The sequence below is a fragment of the Cryptomeria japonica genome, chromosome 10 (genome assembly GCF_030272615.1).
Source record: "Cryptomeria japonica chromosome 10, Sugi_1.0, whole genome shotgun sequence".
NCBI classification, from domain to species: domain Eukaryota; kingdom Viridiplantae; phylum Streptophyta; class Pinopsida; order Cupressales; family Cupressaceae; genus Cryptomeria; species Cryptomeria japonica.
In genome coordinates this window covers 73378518-73396437 of record NC_081414.1, presented here as the reverse complement: position 1 = coordinate 73396437, position 17920 = coordinate 73378518, and the positions used below count along the sequence as shown (strand labels likewise).

General features: G+C 33.0%; 1 protein-coding gene across 1 annotated transcript; it reads right to left on the bottom strand.

Moving 5' to 3' along the window:
• Window positions 1-13707: 13707 nt before the first annotated feature.
• LOC131033313 (palmitoyl-acyl carrier protein thioesterase, chloroplastic) lies at window positions 13708-17651 on the bottom strand. The gene is made up of 6 exons (XM_057964501.2): window positions 17088-17651; window positions 16632-16765; window positions 14971-15084; window positions 14681-14852; window positions 14500-14568; window positions 13708-14232 (listed from the first exon to the last, which is right to left on the bottom strand). The coding sequence occupies exons 1-6, from the start codon at window positions 17601-17603 to the stop codon at window positions 13939-13941; spliced, it is 1299 nt and encodes a 432-aa protein (XP_057820484.2). The 5' UTR covers window positions 17604-17651; the 3' UTR covers window positions 13708-13938.
• Between the last annotated feature and the right edge of the window lie 269 nt (window positions 17652-17920).

Below are 17920 nucleotides of genomic sequence, written 5' to 3'. Positions count from 1 at the left end.
ACATTTATATGAAAAATGATGAAAACAATGGTATACTACTTTCAGCCATATTTGTTGATGATATTATTTTTTGTGGTAATGACTCTTTATGCAAGAACTTTGGAAATGAAATGTGCAAAGAATTTAAGATGTCATTAATCAGTGAGATAAAGCATTTTATAGGTTTGCAGCTACTACAAATGAAAAATGAGATTTTCATTACTCAATACAAGTATATAAAGGAAATCTTGAAGAAATTTGGAATGGAGGATTCTAAACCTATAAGCACTCCTATGACTACCAATTGTAAACTATCAAAGAGTGATGAATTTGCATCTATTGATGAGACACTTTACTGATCTATGATTGGAAAGATGCAATATGTGGTTCACAGTAGGCCGGATATAGCACATGCAATAGGAATAGTTGCAAGATTTTCTGCAGACCCCAAAGAAACCCATTTGACAGTAATCAAGAGAATTTTTAGATACCTGAGAGGCACTGAAGATTATGGCTTAGTATATGAAAAGAGGAATGTTTTAGATTTAAAAGTTTATACTGATGCTGATTGGGCAGGAAACATTGATGACAAAAAAATCACAAGCGGTGGAGCTTTCTATTTGGGAGATAGACTAGTAAGTTGGCTTAGCAAGAAACAAGGATGCATTTCACAGTCAACAACTGAAGTTGAATATGTTGCTACAACATTGAATTGTACCAATATAACATGGATCAAACAACTATTGGAAGGTATGAATGAGAAAGTTACCGAGCCAGTAACTATATTCTGTGATAATACTAGTGCCATTAACATTTCAAAGAATCCAGTAATGCACTCTAAGACAAAGCATATCTCTATAAAGTATCATTATCTCAGAGAAGAAGTTCAAGAGAAGAAAGTTGTGCTGGAATATATCAGTTCAAAGCAACAAATAGAAGATATTTTCACAAAGCCATTACCAAGGGACACTTTTGAGTATCTCATAAGTCAGTTAGGGGTCCTACCCCTATCTAGTACTCACTGACATAGTTCGGTGAAAGCATCAATTCTATGAATCTAAAGGATAACTGCTTATGAGTTGATGCTGCTTTACACACTTTAGGAGGTTGCCTAAAGTTGTACAAAGAAAAAGTGATTGAAGACAAAGATGCTCTGACCGTGAATGAGACTGCAAGGAAATTACTTCACAAAGGAAGAAATCATAAATTAGTTTTTCTTTTTGGCATTATTGTCAAAGGGGGTGAAGACTAATTTGTAAGGAACTAAAAGAAGAAGCTGGGAGAAGACTAATTACAAGGGGAGAAGACTTCAGGAGAAGGTTTAAACAACTCAAGGATAACAGGAAAAGTCTAAATAACAATCTAAATCCGAATCAATTGGAATAAATCAAGTTGGTATTGCCAACAATGCCAAAGGGGGAGATTGTTGGCATTACAATAGAAAGGAGATTGTTGGCATTTCAATAAGGATATTGAGAAGGTTGTTGGAGATTATTGATATAATTGAAGAAGGATGATTACTATCTTAATAATATTATTTTGTCATTGATGTCAAGAAATTGATTTTTCGATTCAGTATGATGTTGCCATATCTTGAGAAGTATGTTTTGATGAATATTAAGAGGTCGGTAAGTGACACAGAAAGAATGTGATAATGAAGGGGAATAATAAGTTATTCAATGGGCAACTATTACCATGTTAGACAATGATGAGATCATGTTGTTTTGATTGTTTTGATATCCTACATATGTTGTTGATTATAAGTTAATACTGTACTATGTCATTGAGAAAAGAATCTAGTCGGTTAACCCTAAGATACCTAGTCAGTAAACCCTAAGGTTATCGATATCAGTTAAAGAAGGCAGAATGTCTACTGAGTGAAGTTCAATATTAACCGAGTAACAACCGAGGTATAATAGATCACATTGGATGAATAAAAGCATTATTTAATGAAGGATGCTGATGAGCTGGAGATGAATAAATGATTGGTATGTTGCGCAAGAAGTTTGTTGAGAATCTACGACAATGGAAAATCAAGAGGAAGATCTACAACACAGATTGAACCACAATAACCTAGCACAAGTTCCAAGGAAGGAATGCAAGTTCCAAGGCAAGGTAAAACATTTTTCAGATCGAAGGATACATTGAACCTAGTCAAGTTTGATGATCTGATGGCTAAGATTGATCATGGGAAATGTGATCAAAGAGATTAAGTGGTTAGAAATTGTTTATAAATAAGAAATTGTTGATGAACAATGCATGCGGGCAAATGTATGCACAATGATGCTACAGTAATGTTTATCGAGCATAGAAGCTTGAAGATCTGATTGAAGAACATATTGAGAAGCCCAACAAGCCCAACAAGGGACAAGATAAGTCTTATGACAAGATTGTTTTGAGCACATAGAATCTACTTTAGCATTTCAGATGTGAAGTTGCAGATATATTTTATTACTGTTATTTATTTTGTAAGTGACAGGAAATCTCTTAACTGAGTGGACCTAGCAGTCTTATTTGTAAACCCTCTATCAAGGTAACATTCTAAATGAGTGTTTGAAATCCTTTGACAAGGTCACTTCTAACAAAGTGCAAGACTCTAACAAGTCTGAGGGAAATCCCTTAACCGAGTCACATCTAGCAATGTGTTTGTAATCTTTAACATGATTAGCTTTTAACTGAGCATACTCTAGAAGGGTATATTTCTTAGTGGGTCCGAAATCCCACAATGGTTTTTCCCTATTTGGGTTTCCACGTTAAATCTGGTGTTAAATGTGTTATGATGTTTTAAGTGTATCTGTTTATGAGTATTTAATGATTTACAGTCATAGTTGCATATCAGTAAAGGCTATCGAGGTTGAATCTATTGAATACATTGTATTATGAAGTTTTTATGATTCACCCCCCCTCTCATCTTAACGAACACAAACATATCAACCATATGTGTCCTGGATTTGAAGAAACAGTCCGTCAAATTTTGACAATTTTTTGGACTTAGGGTAATTGAGAGATCGCACCGGTACGGTATGAATCTTGACGTTTTGACGCTTTGGGATGCATGACAGGAGTATTCCTAGCATAAACCTGCCCACTCAAACGCACTCATGATGTCGGTTTGTGCACACGACGAACCAAATCAATTCTAGCCAAACTTGCAACTTTGCATTGCATGCAACTGACGATTTTTGGAGTAGGAGAAAAAATGATAATAATTGAAAATGGCTCTGAGTTATCGAAAATTGAGATAGGCCATTATAGAGGAGCATCACGCGATCCCATGGGATCAAACGGATAGACCATATGTGTCCTGGATTTGAAGAAACAGTCCGTCAATTTTTGACAATTTTTTGGACTCAGGGCAATTGAGAGATTGCAACGGTATGGTATGACTCTCGACATTCCGGCGCTTTGGGATGCATGAAAGGGGCATACCTAGCATAAACCTACCCACCCAGATGCGCTCCCAACATTGGTTTGTGCACACGACGAACAAAATTTGACCATTGCGAGCGTGAGGGTGCTCTCGCACCAAACACATTGTTGTTTATATTCATATTGTCTATTTTTGTTGTTTATATTCATATTGTTGATTACTTATGCAAATATTCATTTAAATTTATAAAAAGGCAGCCACCAAATACAACGAATATACAATAAGGAACTAAATACAAGGATTTTTGTAGGGTTAATTCAACATTTTAGAAATTTTTTCAAATCATATTCCACGGTTGCAATGTTTTATATCATATATTTTTGTTGTTTACATTCATATTGTTGATTACATATGCAAATATTCATTTAAATTTATAAAAGGACAACCACAAAATACAACGAATACAAAATAATGAACTCATTACACATTTATTGGATCGAATATCGATATTTATAAATATATATATATAAAAAGGCATGTCTACCAAGTCAATACAAGTATTACAAAAATGTGGCATATACCATGTCCAAATCGATATACAATATAAATATAGAATATATCTACATGTATTGGTCATTCTATGATCAAAACTAACACTATATGATCCTAAACTTGTGGTAGATCATCAAAATCAAGCCTCTTCGATGCAGTATGCGGCTCTGTAGATGGCTGTAAAACCACAATTCAAAAGCCAAGTTAGAATTCTTTTGTAGAAAATAGTTCACAATTAACAACATAACTATGCATTTAGCTTTAATTCCTTTGCAATTGAAATGTAGATTACCTCATCTACTGATCTAGGAGCTAATGTCTTCACTCTCCTCTCCTTGCCACTCTTAGTAGTTTTCTTGAAGACATACTTAAATGGATCCACGTTATGGCCGTACTGTGAAGGGGTCTATTGTAGATTAAATGTACAATTAATATAATGTACTAACATAAATATATCAAAAACACTTAAAAGCTATTATATAGAGAACAATGACGTACCTGTGCCTGAGATGCTTCTTCAATGGACTGAGGATGGCTCACCATCGATGTAGAAACTGTCGCTATTACCTATACAAAAATGTTCAAAGATTAAATACAATTAATATAATGATAAGTATTGAAGGTTAAAAACAATTAATTTTACATATCAAACAAAAGTGTACTGGATCCTGAGATGCTTCTCCAGTGCAAGGAGGGGGGTTCACCATTGATGAAATAGGTATGGATATTTCCTGTATGAAAAAATTATAAGATTATAATATATCACAAGTTCACACGTACGCATGCATATAATCATGAAATTAAGAAAATAAATTAGAGATACATACGTCCGCCCTCTCTTGATCCGCGGGCAAATTAGGTGCATTCAACAAATCCACAAAGCTCAATGGCCGCTATACATGTAAAATAGACAAAAACACTAATCAATCTACAAACCCCAACTAATACTTGATTTCAACATTTTCAAACAATTGTACAACTAAAAATGTGTTCAATTACCTTCTTCCCACGTTTTGGCGTCTTCGAGACATTCTTTTTCTTAGGATGAGCCCTAGACGCGAAGGGGGTACCCTAAAAAAACAAAATTAACATGAGATATTAGTACAAATAATAAATTAAACATAATTTTAAAAATCTAAAATGAAATGACTTGCATATTCCATCAAAACAATACATAAAAAGAGTTGTACAAAATATGATACCGTATAGCCTTGTAGGCCAAAATTGAACATTGAGAGCGTGATGTCATCAATCTGGGACATTCCATCCCCTGTCAACACCTACAAACCAGAAATTGGACCAATCATTAAAGATAGTTAGTATATCTTGTATTTTTTTGAATTCAAAGTGTGCTATTCTATTTTAACATGTTACAAAATTTATACCTCAGGCATCGAAGTTGCAGCTATAGTAACTGGGGGAGGTGTATGGGATACCGCTGCTGCATCCTGAAATGCATATTATTTGTCTCAATTTAAATCGATGTATAAATGAAAATTCATTTATGTAATTACAAATTTAAAGTGACTGATAAATAAAATGTTATGAATTCAAATCAACACACCTGTGTCTGTGGCTCATGGGAAAACACCATGTCCATCAACTCATCTGTCAGCGTGACATCCTCAACCGCGTGAACCTAACATCTACAACCGCAAATCGTGCATAAATGATATGAGGATCCATCTGCACCGGCTGCATCATCTATCCCCAAGCATATCCCCGAGCAACTGACACACATATGCTAGATGGGGTCTCTGTCGCCCTCTAATGGTTCATCATCCAATACAATAAGGTGTGCTAATGACGTACCATGTTGGATGATGGCACCAGTCAATGCTGTGGCCGCCTGAAGAGTCTGTAGCTCCATTGACTCTTTCAGCTCTAATGGGACAACCTGATGCACCTTGGGTTTGGGTGCTAGGGGGTGGCGACTCTCCGTGGGTAATCGCTTATGGGCTCCAAGTCTATCTTGGGTAGAGCCACCACCTCTACCATGAAATTCTCTCATGTCAAAATAGTTTGGCTGCACATTGAGCACAAACTCACAATATATTTTTCTCAAAAAATATAATGGCACCTCATAATTATTACAAGGTGGATAATCAAAGACCATCCACCACCTCTGCCAAAAAAGATCTTCATCTGCACATTGGTACACCAATGTATGGGAAACCTCTTTGCATTAAGAGGTAATGACTGACCAGTTTTGGGATCAACAAAAAGGGCACATATTTGTTGTTTAGTAATATTTTTGTTTTTTACTCCATCGTATGATAACCCATTAGCATAGAATTGATGACACCTATCCCTAAAGCTTCCCCATTTGGTAATTTCTGTGGAAATAGCTATGGCACCACTAGCTAATGTTTCTAAGCTAGTGGCGAGGGATTGATGATGGTCAAGTTCAGAAGTTTTCAATTTAACAATCAGTCTATTGATTTCAGACGTATTTTGTCCTAACTGATTAATTAATTCTTCTTGTGTTTCGGGTGTGCAGTCAAAAGGAGGAATTGGGGGTTGTTCTTGTGTGTTTTCAAGAGGTGCATTTGGTTGTTCTTGTGGGTTTTCAGGAGGTGCATTTGGTTGTTCTTGTTTTGGATTAGAAGAATCTGGTTTTTGAAACAAAAAATGAAAAAACCTAATCAAAATTAATGAAATTAAATTCAAAATGCATAACAAATTGCATAAACTGGAAAGAAAGACAAAAATAAACAAAAACTAACCTTGATCCATAGCTTGGAGGACAAATCTAGCACCCCGTTCGCGGTTTAGGAGAGGAAATGGGGAAAAAATGAAGTTAAAAATGCGCTATTCATGGGTAAATGAGACCCAATTTTTTTTTAAAAACTTTTTTTGCCAGGCACCGCGTATGCGGTTTTATTTGGATTATTAGCATGTACGCGCTCATTTTCCTAAAAGAAGCACGTACGCACTACCTTTTCTAGGCTTGGGAAGAACAAACCTAAGCGCGTATGCGAGAATTTCAAAATTTAAAACTGCGTATGCACTGCTTGTTTTTCCATGTTTTTTTTGGGTGGTGTCCACTTTTCTGACCACCATCTTTTTGTACACGCCCCTTTGTGATCATCTGACTTGACCACTGATTATTTCCTTTTCATGAAGTAATCTCTATATTTCACCTTTGACATGTATCCTTGCTTCTAACTAATCCATGTTAATCTCACCTCCAACATCATTGCATAAGTTTGTTCCCAAAAGCATACCATAGAAGGCTAGAACATCAACTACCAAGACGGTCATCTTGATCCTCTTGTCTAGATAGGTGGCAAAAGAAAACCGAGCATCCTTGATTTGACCAATTATGAGTACTTGTTTGTTTTCCATTGAAAAACATTACCAATGGTTTTGGTAAGAGTAAGCCCTAAGGCATTGGGTACCTTAGCGGGCATTACATTATCTGAAGCTCTAGAATCTATGACATAGTGCTAAGTTTATACCCATTCATGAGAAGGGATATATTAAAGGGTTCAATCCTACCTGACACGATGGACATGACAACAACTAAGTTATTTTGAGAGACTACAAGAACTTGATGAATTTATTTTTCTTTGACAAACTTAGCTAACGTATCAAATTGGTCAGGGTTTGCCTTAAGATACTCAACTTTTGAGATTTTAATTTTGGTTTTCTTCGCATGGTCAATAGTGTCAAAAGGCTGATATTGCAAATTAAGTTCAAAGGAGAAGACACATTACTTATAGGTTTAGGATTAACTGACACATTCTTTGACACATTAGATGAAGAAGGGTTAGGTATGCTTACTTTTTTATTTGCAACCGGATCTTTGGGCAAAGTAGGCAAAGGAGTACCTCTCTTTGCAAGAGTTACTGATAATTGAGGAACATAATTTGCCTTGGAATTATCACCATACTGCTGATTAGGATAGTTAGGAGCTTGTGAATGAGTGAAAAATGCAAACACTTCACTCTTAATTTCTTCTTCGGCTTCCTAGTATTGCAAAAACCAGATACTAGTCACATTAGTTAATTCACTCTCTTCCTTTTGAAAGAAATTAACAATGTCTTCTAGGGAAAGATCTTCAACAATAATTTCACCTTGCTCTACCTCATAATACTCAACTAAAGCATTAACAAGAGGTGCTTCAAGAAGCAATCTTTCAGGAGGATAAGGCAACTTATTTTGGTTTCTAGCTGCATAGCTAGAAGCATTGTTTGGATAGGTCCTTGATGGAACATCTTAATATGGAACAGGGAAAGATGTTTGTGAACTTTGCTTCTTCAAAGAAAGAACTTCATTTTCAAGTCTCTGCAACATAGAATCAGTGGTACTTGAAGAAGGAAAACTGAAAGTTTCCAGGATAGAAAAACTTACTTTAGTTTTATTCGGATCCTTCTTAATTTTTCTGGTAAGAATCAAATAATCCTTAATTTCCACGGCTTGAGTTTGTGCCACCATCAAATCCACTGGAGGTGTTCTTCTCAACATGAAGCTGACCTTTGGTAGCTGAGCATTCACAAAGAAACACTTGAGATTTTCTTTAGTTGGTTGGGAATTGGTAGGAATTCTATTCTTCAACTTATTAAACTTAGCCACAAAATCCCTCATGGGTTAATGTGGTTCCTTTCTTATTGAAGTTAACTGGGCCAAAAGAGCATGCACATCTTCTACTAGTTTGAAACGTGCCTCAAACATAGTCTTAAGAATATGCCAAGTAGTAATAGTTTGAGGTTCCAAATAGTTGAACCAATTAGCAGTGGCACCTTGTAAAGTCTCAACAAAGAGACACATTGCTACATCTTCAAACTCCACACCAAGAATCCCACATGCAATATGGAATATTGCAATGTCTTCATCTGGTTGTTTCTTACCATGCCTAAAGAACTTGGGAATATTTTTCCTTGAACTTTGAGGAAGAGGATGAAGTCATGGAGTCAAATTAAGAGGACCAAAATTTTGTCCCCATGGTCCTTGAGCAGCCATTGCTACTGGCTATAAAGGTTGATATGGAGGAATTACAAACCTTTGTTTTTGTGGAATTACCAAAGGCCTTGGTGCACTTGAAGCTTCACTTGGAATTATAGATCTTTGACTTGTAGGAGAAAAACTCCTTGTTCTTTGAAGAGAAGAACTTGCATGCACAGGTAAATAATCAAAATGATGTTTTTGAAGAAGTTCAAATATATGATCAACAACACCTTGATTTTTGCGTTCTCAGGTTTAGCTTTAACTAACTAGAGTAACAACTGATTATATGCTCATGTCCCCAGTAGAGTCACCAAAAAACTATTGTGAAACTCACATTTTGTAAACCTTCATTAGTTTACAATTTTTTCACCCAACAATTATCATTTTGAGTTTTCATTGCTAAATTGAGATGGGTACATTCTTTTTGTTTCTCATGAGTCTATTTTTAAAGTTGATTATTCGTGTGTTGAATTTTTGGGATTTGGGTTTGTCAAATCACATTTTTGGGATAGAAAATCTCCTTTCTTTATTGGGTTGTGTCATTTTTTTTGAGGTTAGAATCAATTTGGAGTTCGTAGGGAGGCTCAAGTCAATTTCTGTGTCATGTATTGTCTATGTCTCGTATGCGCTAGTCTATGTAACAAATGTGCTAGAATAATTTACATATGTGCTAATCTGTATAGTGTATGCACCATTTTGTGTTGTAAATGTGTCATTCTGTGTCACATATGTGCTAGAAGAAGTTATAAAAATGCTTAAAGAATTTGTGAATGTGCCAGTTTAAGAGGTAAATGCACTAAAAGAATTAGCAAAAATGATATTTGACAGTTTAATATTTCTGGTTTGATTTTCAAAGTCTATGCCGGTTTGGGTCAGACCAAAGGCTTATTTTGGAGTTTGTGATTTGCTGTGGTAATTTTTGCAGAGCCTATTTTGATGGAATAAGAGGATTTTATGTGATAAACCTTACCTACTGTGCATTTGAACTTTTTGTTACATTGGTTGGGCAACTTGATGTTGTGTGAGATCTATTTGAATAATGTGCTATGGATTAGATTTTCTTTATGGAACCTATGTGATGAAGGTGTTGGCAACAAGGCAGAAAATTGAGAGGGGGGGGGAGGTGAATCAATTTTCTCAAAAACTCTACTTAATTCAAACACAATTTTAGATCTGATAATTGACAACGAAAGCATAAATCAACACCACATCAATAACACATATAACACCAAGATTTTTGACGTGGAAAACCCGGTCAAGGGAAAAACCATGGCGGGAATCTACCTAGAATATGATGATACCCTGCTAGAAGTATATGAAATATTACAATGGGTAATGCACATGCATTCATGCACACTTCCTAGAGCTCACCGCTCAAAACACATAACAAGGAGGGCTACAACCCTTGGGAAGATTTACTATCTTACAAAAATATTCGGATTGCATCCAGAAGATCATGAACTAATAGAATCTCATCTCCTCATGCCTGGTTATAGTTTTGGTTAAGCACATAACACATATACTACTCCTTCCCACTTCTTCACACTTCTTTGCACTACTTCATTTCTTTTGAAAGATCAAAGCATTATTCACACACACAAACACTTTCTCACATGAGTCTTACATTTATTTATATATCATTAACCTATCTTTCAAGGTCGGCTCAACACACATGACAAATTACAAAGCTATAACTATACACGCTACAATATTACATGCAGACCAAAACAATATCAGCTAAGACATAGTATGGACCTAGATCAACACCTCAAACATAAAACACCTCCAAGAATTATGCCTCGAACATCCGCAACATGCTACAATCATTGTTGGCCAAGAACATGAAGAACACCACTGGATCAAAAGAAATTATCAACAACATGTGCAACGATAACTGTGAACCATGACATGGATAGGAAATGATCTAGAAAAATCCACAAGCATCATGAATTACCACAACAATAACTGCAACATCACCACTTACTAGAATCTTCATCATCATTATACCAAACTTCAAGAACACTAACTAAATTGACTGTCAAACTGAAAGATTCACTTACAAATATGAAAATAACGAACCATCTAAATTGAGGACACAATAGAACATCCCAAACACTCTGCCAAATCCACAAAACAAAGTATTGCAATGCGGAGAAAAATTCAGAACACTGATCAACACTGAACAACTGAAAAACCAACTACAATTTTGGATCTCATAACTCGATCAAATCTCCATAGGGACCACTGAAACTTGAGATACTTATCTCAAAACCCTTTAATCGACAACAACTTATTTGTAACATATTGGCCAAACCAACTCATTTAATTTGACTGCAACACTGGAACACACAGAGGAATATGTTGACATCATTAACAACACATCACTCAGTCAATTCAATCACATATTTGCACATTATCCCAACAATCTCCCAATACATCCAACCAAAGGTTCATATGTATTTTATGAGCTCCTTATATGACTTGGATTTATTTTGAATCCCTAGGTTTTATGAGCATATTAGAGGGTGTGGCTTCCAAGTGGGTGTCAGGGCCCTAAGTGGTTGTGAGGGAATCTCATTGGAATTTTTCCTTAATCTAGTGATAATCTTAATTAATGAATTTAGGGGTTAGGTAGTTTTCACATTAACAAGATAATTGTGTACCCCACTCATGGCCTTGAGTGCTAGTTCAGGCTCAAGATGAGTTTAGAAAGGCCTGATGGCATGACCGTACTTCCTGATCTTCATGAAAGGATGAGATGGTTCTGCATGGGTGTGACTTGGGCCCTTGTGACAACATGCGATGACACTTTCCCCTATTAGTGTCTTAGGACCTCAGCCTTTGTGTTGTGTAAAGCCTCTAGTAAGTCTATGTTTTGTGGTTAAGCATAGTGTCTTGTGATATTTAGTCTTTCTATATGTTTTATGTTTGTGTATACTTATGTTTTGATGGTTGTGTAGGTGTTAGCCTAAGTCTAAAGTGTGTGTGGGGCCTTATGTCATTCTCTAGAGTACGGGGGTGGACCTTTTTGGTTCCACATGGTCGGGTGGTTTGATGCCTTCTTCCATTGGAATTTATTTCATGGATGTTTGTGTGCATGGTTGAGGATCCCACTTCTTTTAGATTTTTTGCTATGGATTCATGGAGAAATTAGAGTATCTTTAACTTCTATTGGTGATGGTTAATGTCTATTTTTAATGTAAACCTTGCATTAGAAGTGTTCTGAAATGTAATGGTGATTTATGCGATTTCTTCTATATAGAAATGGTATCGGCCATATTTTAGGAATGTGTGGATTATCTAGTATGTTAGGAATATTTGACATTGGTGTATTAAAATGGACTTAATATGTTAGAAGTGTTAGATGTGTCATAATTTATGATTAATGTTCTAAGGTTTAAAATGATTACTTTCCTATGTATGTGTAATGAAATGGACATTAGTTCAAGTAGGGGAATATCATATATCATTACTAATTAATGTTGCACATATCTAAATACTAATGATGTTTCTAAGTAACGTCGTAGAGTTACCCTGGGGAATGAAATATTAATGTTAGAGATTAATTTTGCTTGTGCACTTAAGCTTATGTGATAATAATATTTAATGTATGCATTTAATTTAAACTTTTATACATTGTTCTAACCCTTTTAATTTTTAATTTTCTTTTTTATCTCTAGCTATTTAGTTAGGTGGTTAGCTTGGTTAGATTCTCTAGGGTATTGTTGCTATATCTCTATAGCTGATTTATAACACCACATAGTCCTTTTACAAGGTACGAATAATCATACTAATTACATTCATACTCAAAATATACTACTATAAACGTATGAATTCACAACCAATACATGATATCAAAGTGTAACCAATAGTAAATTCATGATGGAATGTTTTGACTTTCTAAAAAAATCCTATGCTTGTAAATTATTCACAAAACCATTAATTCTTGTATAAAATCAAATAATAATTATAAACTCAAATAATTATTTTACATAATATGCTAAATTATTATAAATAACATAAAAAATTACTAAAAACGACATCAAATAAAAGAAACCTTAAGATAGGTGATTTATCATTATGAAACTTTGACTTAAAATAAAATTAGAATAAATAATACACCATTAATCAATTTGTATAAGAATTATCCCATTGTGAATGTCAATATGAACATTAACTATAATTCATCATAATAACAAAACTATCACTATAAACGTTAGTACTATGGAACACAACCTTTAATTGCCAAAAAATAGTGACGACAATTTAGAATAAATTCAAACTTCTTGAATGAAATTCTTATAATATCTCTCTAACTTCTTATATTTATTCAACTTCATATCTCAATGGATCTATTAACTGAAATGCTCAAATAATTCAATATGAACAGATAAAAAAGAAACAATTTAGTTCCCAAAAGAGTGTTGAGACTACTATTTTTATTCTTTCAAGATAAATTGGACTCTATGACTAAAATGGTTCAATAATCATAATCCATGTTATGATGTTTTCATCACTAGATGCTACTATATGAATTTTAGAAAAAAATATTAATCATATAGTATCTTAAAAATTACCAAAATCATATCATTCACATAGAATCAAAATGTGTTTCCTAACTTCAAGTTGAATAATTTTAATAAATAAATCTAATTATTTTCATGTAATATAAAAAATTAAAATTATGAATTTAAATATACCATTAATTTCTCATTCTAAAATATTTAGATTGATTGCTATAATAGATTGATCTCATACCTTTATTATCTTTCATGTACATAAATATCGTCATTCAACTACCTTAAACTTCCCTCACAGAGCATACACATTATCAACCAATATGATAACACTTTAAAGATGCTTAAGCCCCTCAAAATTAAGGATTTACTTATGAATATTTTTTTCATACAAAAGTTGACATATAGAATACATATGCAAAAGTTACAACCTCATAACCAACTCCAAGTATCTACTACCCTAATCACCCAAAAGTAATATCTATTTTTTTTTATAGTATTTACTTGTTTTGGTTTACATTTACTTTACTTCTATAGCCTATAAACTATAAAAAATATATTATTTTAACACTACTCTAGTTGGTGTAAGACGTTTTTAGCTCTCTTCAGCCTCCATTTTGTCCTTGCCCTAAGAAGTTCTAATCCATTATCTTGCAATCGAAGCAAATGCACAAAATGTAGTGTAGGAGAGGATTCACAAGTGACTGGAGGCTCATCTACACATGTGTGCCATGTAGAATCCATCACATTGTAAGCTTGTAGACATGATAATGATTGAAGAGTATGTGATAGCATGCATTCACGCCTATACTCTAAAGTTATACTAGCAAGTTCATTATCTTGTAGAATAGAGATAGGCATGCTCTGCAAATATCCAAAAAAAATTAATATTAAAAAATATTTTTGATGAACTAATGCTTATTATATTTTTCATCAAAACTTACATTTCTTAAAAAAGAATAAAAAAGATAGTTATATTTTTAAACATATAATCATATAAGAAAAATTAACCTATATGTTTTAGAGAAATCTATTAATCCCTTGAGAACAACATTAAAATCAACTTTAAGCAATGCGACCAGAGGAATCAAACATGCATATTTCATTACAAGAAATATTTTAAAAAAATACCTCCAAAATCCAACTAATATATTTAATATTGTTGACATGTTGATTTGCATCTAAATCGCTCCAACGTGGCTGCAAATAAGATTAAAAGAAAGCTTATGTTAAGAGAATACAAGGTACACATTTTCAATTTTATAATCTCTTAAAATTTTGTTTCTATTTGTTTTTTAAAGTCACATCTTACCATTAAATTTGAACAGATGTATGAAGTAGTACTATCCTCAAGCTTGATTATCTTTTGATTATCTTCATCTCCAATCATTTGTCTCTTAGTGAAATAAGGTTGGATTTCCTCTCTCACTTCATTTGGAATCTTTGAAAATTTCCTTGTTTTTTTATTCATCATTACCCAAGTGCTATATGAAAATATGATCAAACGAAATTAAAATTATGCTCATTTAATCATAAAATCAGACAAACATATAAACATAAAATCAAGTAAAAGACACATTGTGAATAATTAAGCATTCTCACCTAGTTGCCCGTGTAAGAACAACATTTGTCTTTATGTCACGAACAATCCAATCCCATCGAATACCATTTTTACCTGATGCATCCACACATGTATCTATGTGCACAATATCGCCCCTACAAAATCCAAATATTAATATTAGAATATTATAAAAATACAATATTCATGAAACCAATCCTTTCTTCTATGTTTCAATCTATTCAAAAGTAATTTCTATCAAATTTATATCTCCTTCCGAACTCCATAATCTATAAGAAATAATTAGCATCATTGATTGATGTTTTGAGCCAAAATCAAATATTTTACTATTGAATAAACCAAAAACACCAAAACTATTTTCTTTTAATTTGAAATCCTACATACATAAACATTCTTAAATTCAAATCAAGAAATTAAGAAAGGAACAAAATTTTATTAAAAAAACAAAACAAACACAATAAATAAATAAATAAATAAATAAAGTAAACTATATATTCCAATATATACAATATTTAATATCCTTTCTCATTATAAAAAAATTAAAATTAAAAGTTATAATTAAACAATAATATTATATTATTTGAATTAATAATTATATTTAATAGTCTAACTATCGAGAGACATTCTATAATAAATTACATAACTCACTTTCAAAATAGAATATAATGTCTCTTAAATAAATAAAAGGAAATCTTCAAAAACAAAGTAAAATAATTGTTAAGTAAATAAAAATTTAATAAATAAAATGATATATAAAATAAATTTTAAATAATTTTAAAATAAAACAAAATATCTCTAAGATAAATGAAGTAAAATAACTTTTTCAGTAAATAATATTTTTTTAAATAAAATAAAATAATATCCAAATGAAAATTAATAAATAAAATAATATTTAAATAAAAAATAATTTTGGATTATATTTTTAATGTTTTTAAAGATCAATATATTTAAAATATTTATATTCATTTATAATATATTTTTAAAAATTATTTATATAAATTTAATATTTTATGTTAAAAAATAACATTATAATTTCTTCTTTTAAACCGATTTAACTATTTTTTTTAAATCTTTAATTTTTTACTTTTTGAATACTCCCTACTTTACTTTATATTAATAAAAGATAGATGATATAATATTAAGAAAAAAGAGAGGGGAGATGATAGACAAATGGAAGGGGACTCCCTTTGTCTTGAGTGATGATTCAAGGTAGTTTTTTAGTGAAACTTTATGAACATTAAATATATTATTAAATTTTTTATATCTTTTTCTTTAATTACAATTACAATTTTGGATTACCTAGACTCGGTCAAATAGTGATCAGTTGATTAATTTTGTTTTATAATCCACAATATCTTTTTGTTTTTGGGTCTACAAATGACAAATAGTATATGAGATTCCCTATACTTCAGTATGTAGGAGGCACCTAACTATACTTCAAATACGATGTAAGCAACGATTTTTTCTTATAAGAATGTTTCTTTCAATCATTAAAAAAAAATCAATATATAAGTATATCTAGTCATTTATAGTATAAAAGAATCAAATGGTATAACCATTGAGAGCAATGGTTTTAACTCAACTCTTGCTACTATCCAAACTAATCTTCAAAACATTAAAAGAACACACAATATTGGCTAGCTCACTGCAAATTGGCTTGTAAAATAACTCAACTAAAAAATACCATGAGGGATAACATTCCACTTGAATTTGAGTACGAGCAACAACCCATATAAGATTTCTTCGACTCATCTCACGGGTGCTACCAAACCCATCTCCTGCTACCCCACAGAGCCAAACACAGTTCAGGGCTGTTTCCTGCATCCCACACACAAATAATATATTATTATTTTTCTAACCCATAAATTATTCTTACTTCACTAAATCATACATTGCATTGGATTATCTAAATTCACTTAACATAATATTAGTGAGACTGTTTCAATAATAACAATTGAAAGATAATAAAAAACGTTTGTTTGTAATTAAGAGCTAAACTCTAGATCATTAAACTAACCCTTAAAACAATGGTAGCCTGAAGATAGGCTCATCAACGTTTGGATTGAATTGAGGCTATTTTATCTGGACCAACCATACGATTATAAAGAGCGTCAAAACAATGAGGAAATCTTCAACCTACCTGAAGATGGCTCATCAAGGTTTCAATTGAGGCTGTTTTATCTGGGCCAACCTCATATGATCTTATAGCAAAACTCTGCCTGAACACTAAGCTGTCTTCCAGAAACCTCCCCACTCTGAAAAGTTGATCAAACATGTTTGCCTTCCTCCTATTCCAATATGATTTGGTCCACTGCTTGTCAGCTGCCTGAATCACAATGGCAATAGCTGCAAGCAGAACACTCAAATCTGGACTCAACTTTATCCTCCTTTCTTCTTCAACAAAGCCCTTGAACCCACCACTAATATTATTCACGTTCAAGCTATCAGTAGCAATTGCATTGATCTTCACACCACCCAGAGAACCTCCATTGACATGAACTCCCTTGTAGAGTGGTGATGATTTCTTGGGATTCACGTCGAAAACCCTAGAACCATTATTCACCCTCACCATTCCATGCAACCACGTACACAAACAGATCTTGTTTTGCATTGTGTAGTGATGACTTCTTGTAGAAGATATCATCATTACTACCATTTTTTAACTCTTTGAAAAGTTCACAGCTTATGATTAGATCAGGAAAATTGCCTTTCTCATTCTGTTCATATAGAATTGGGCTTCTGATAATTTAGTGGGTGGTACAAGTGTTTATGTTGTAGATTATTTCGTGAACTACCTACCTAGATACTATTTAACCAGATTTATCATTCGCCAGTTCATTTCATTCAAAATTCATAACTTCCCGACTAGTCGTTATTCATTGCTCACCAACAAACAGACGGTTCGAATGAGTGAATGGTAATGAATGAGATGAATGATATAGGTCTTTTCATACGTAATCTTTAATGGTATTT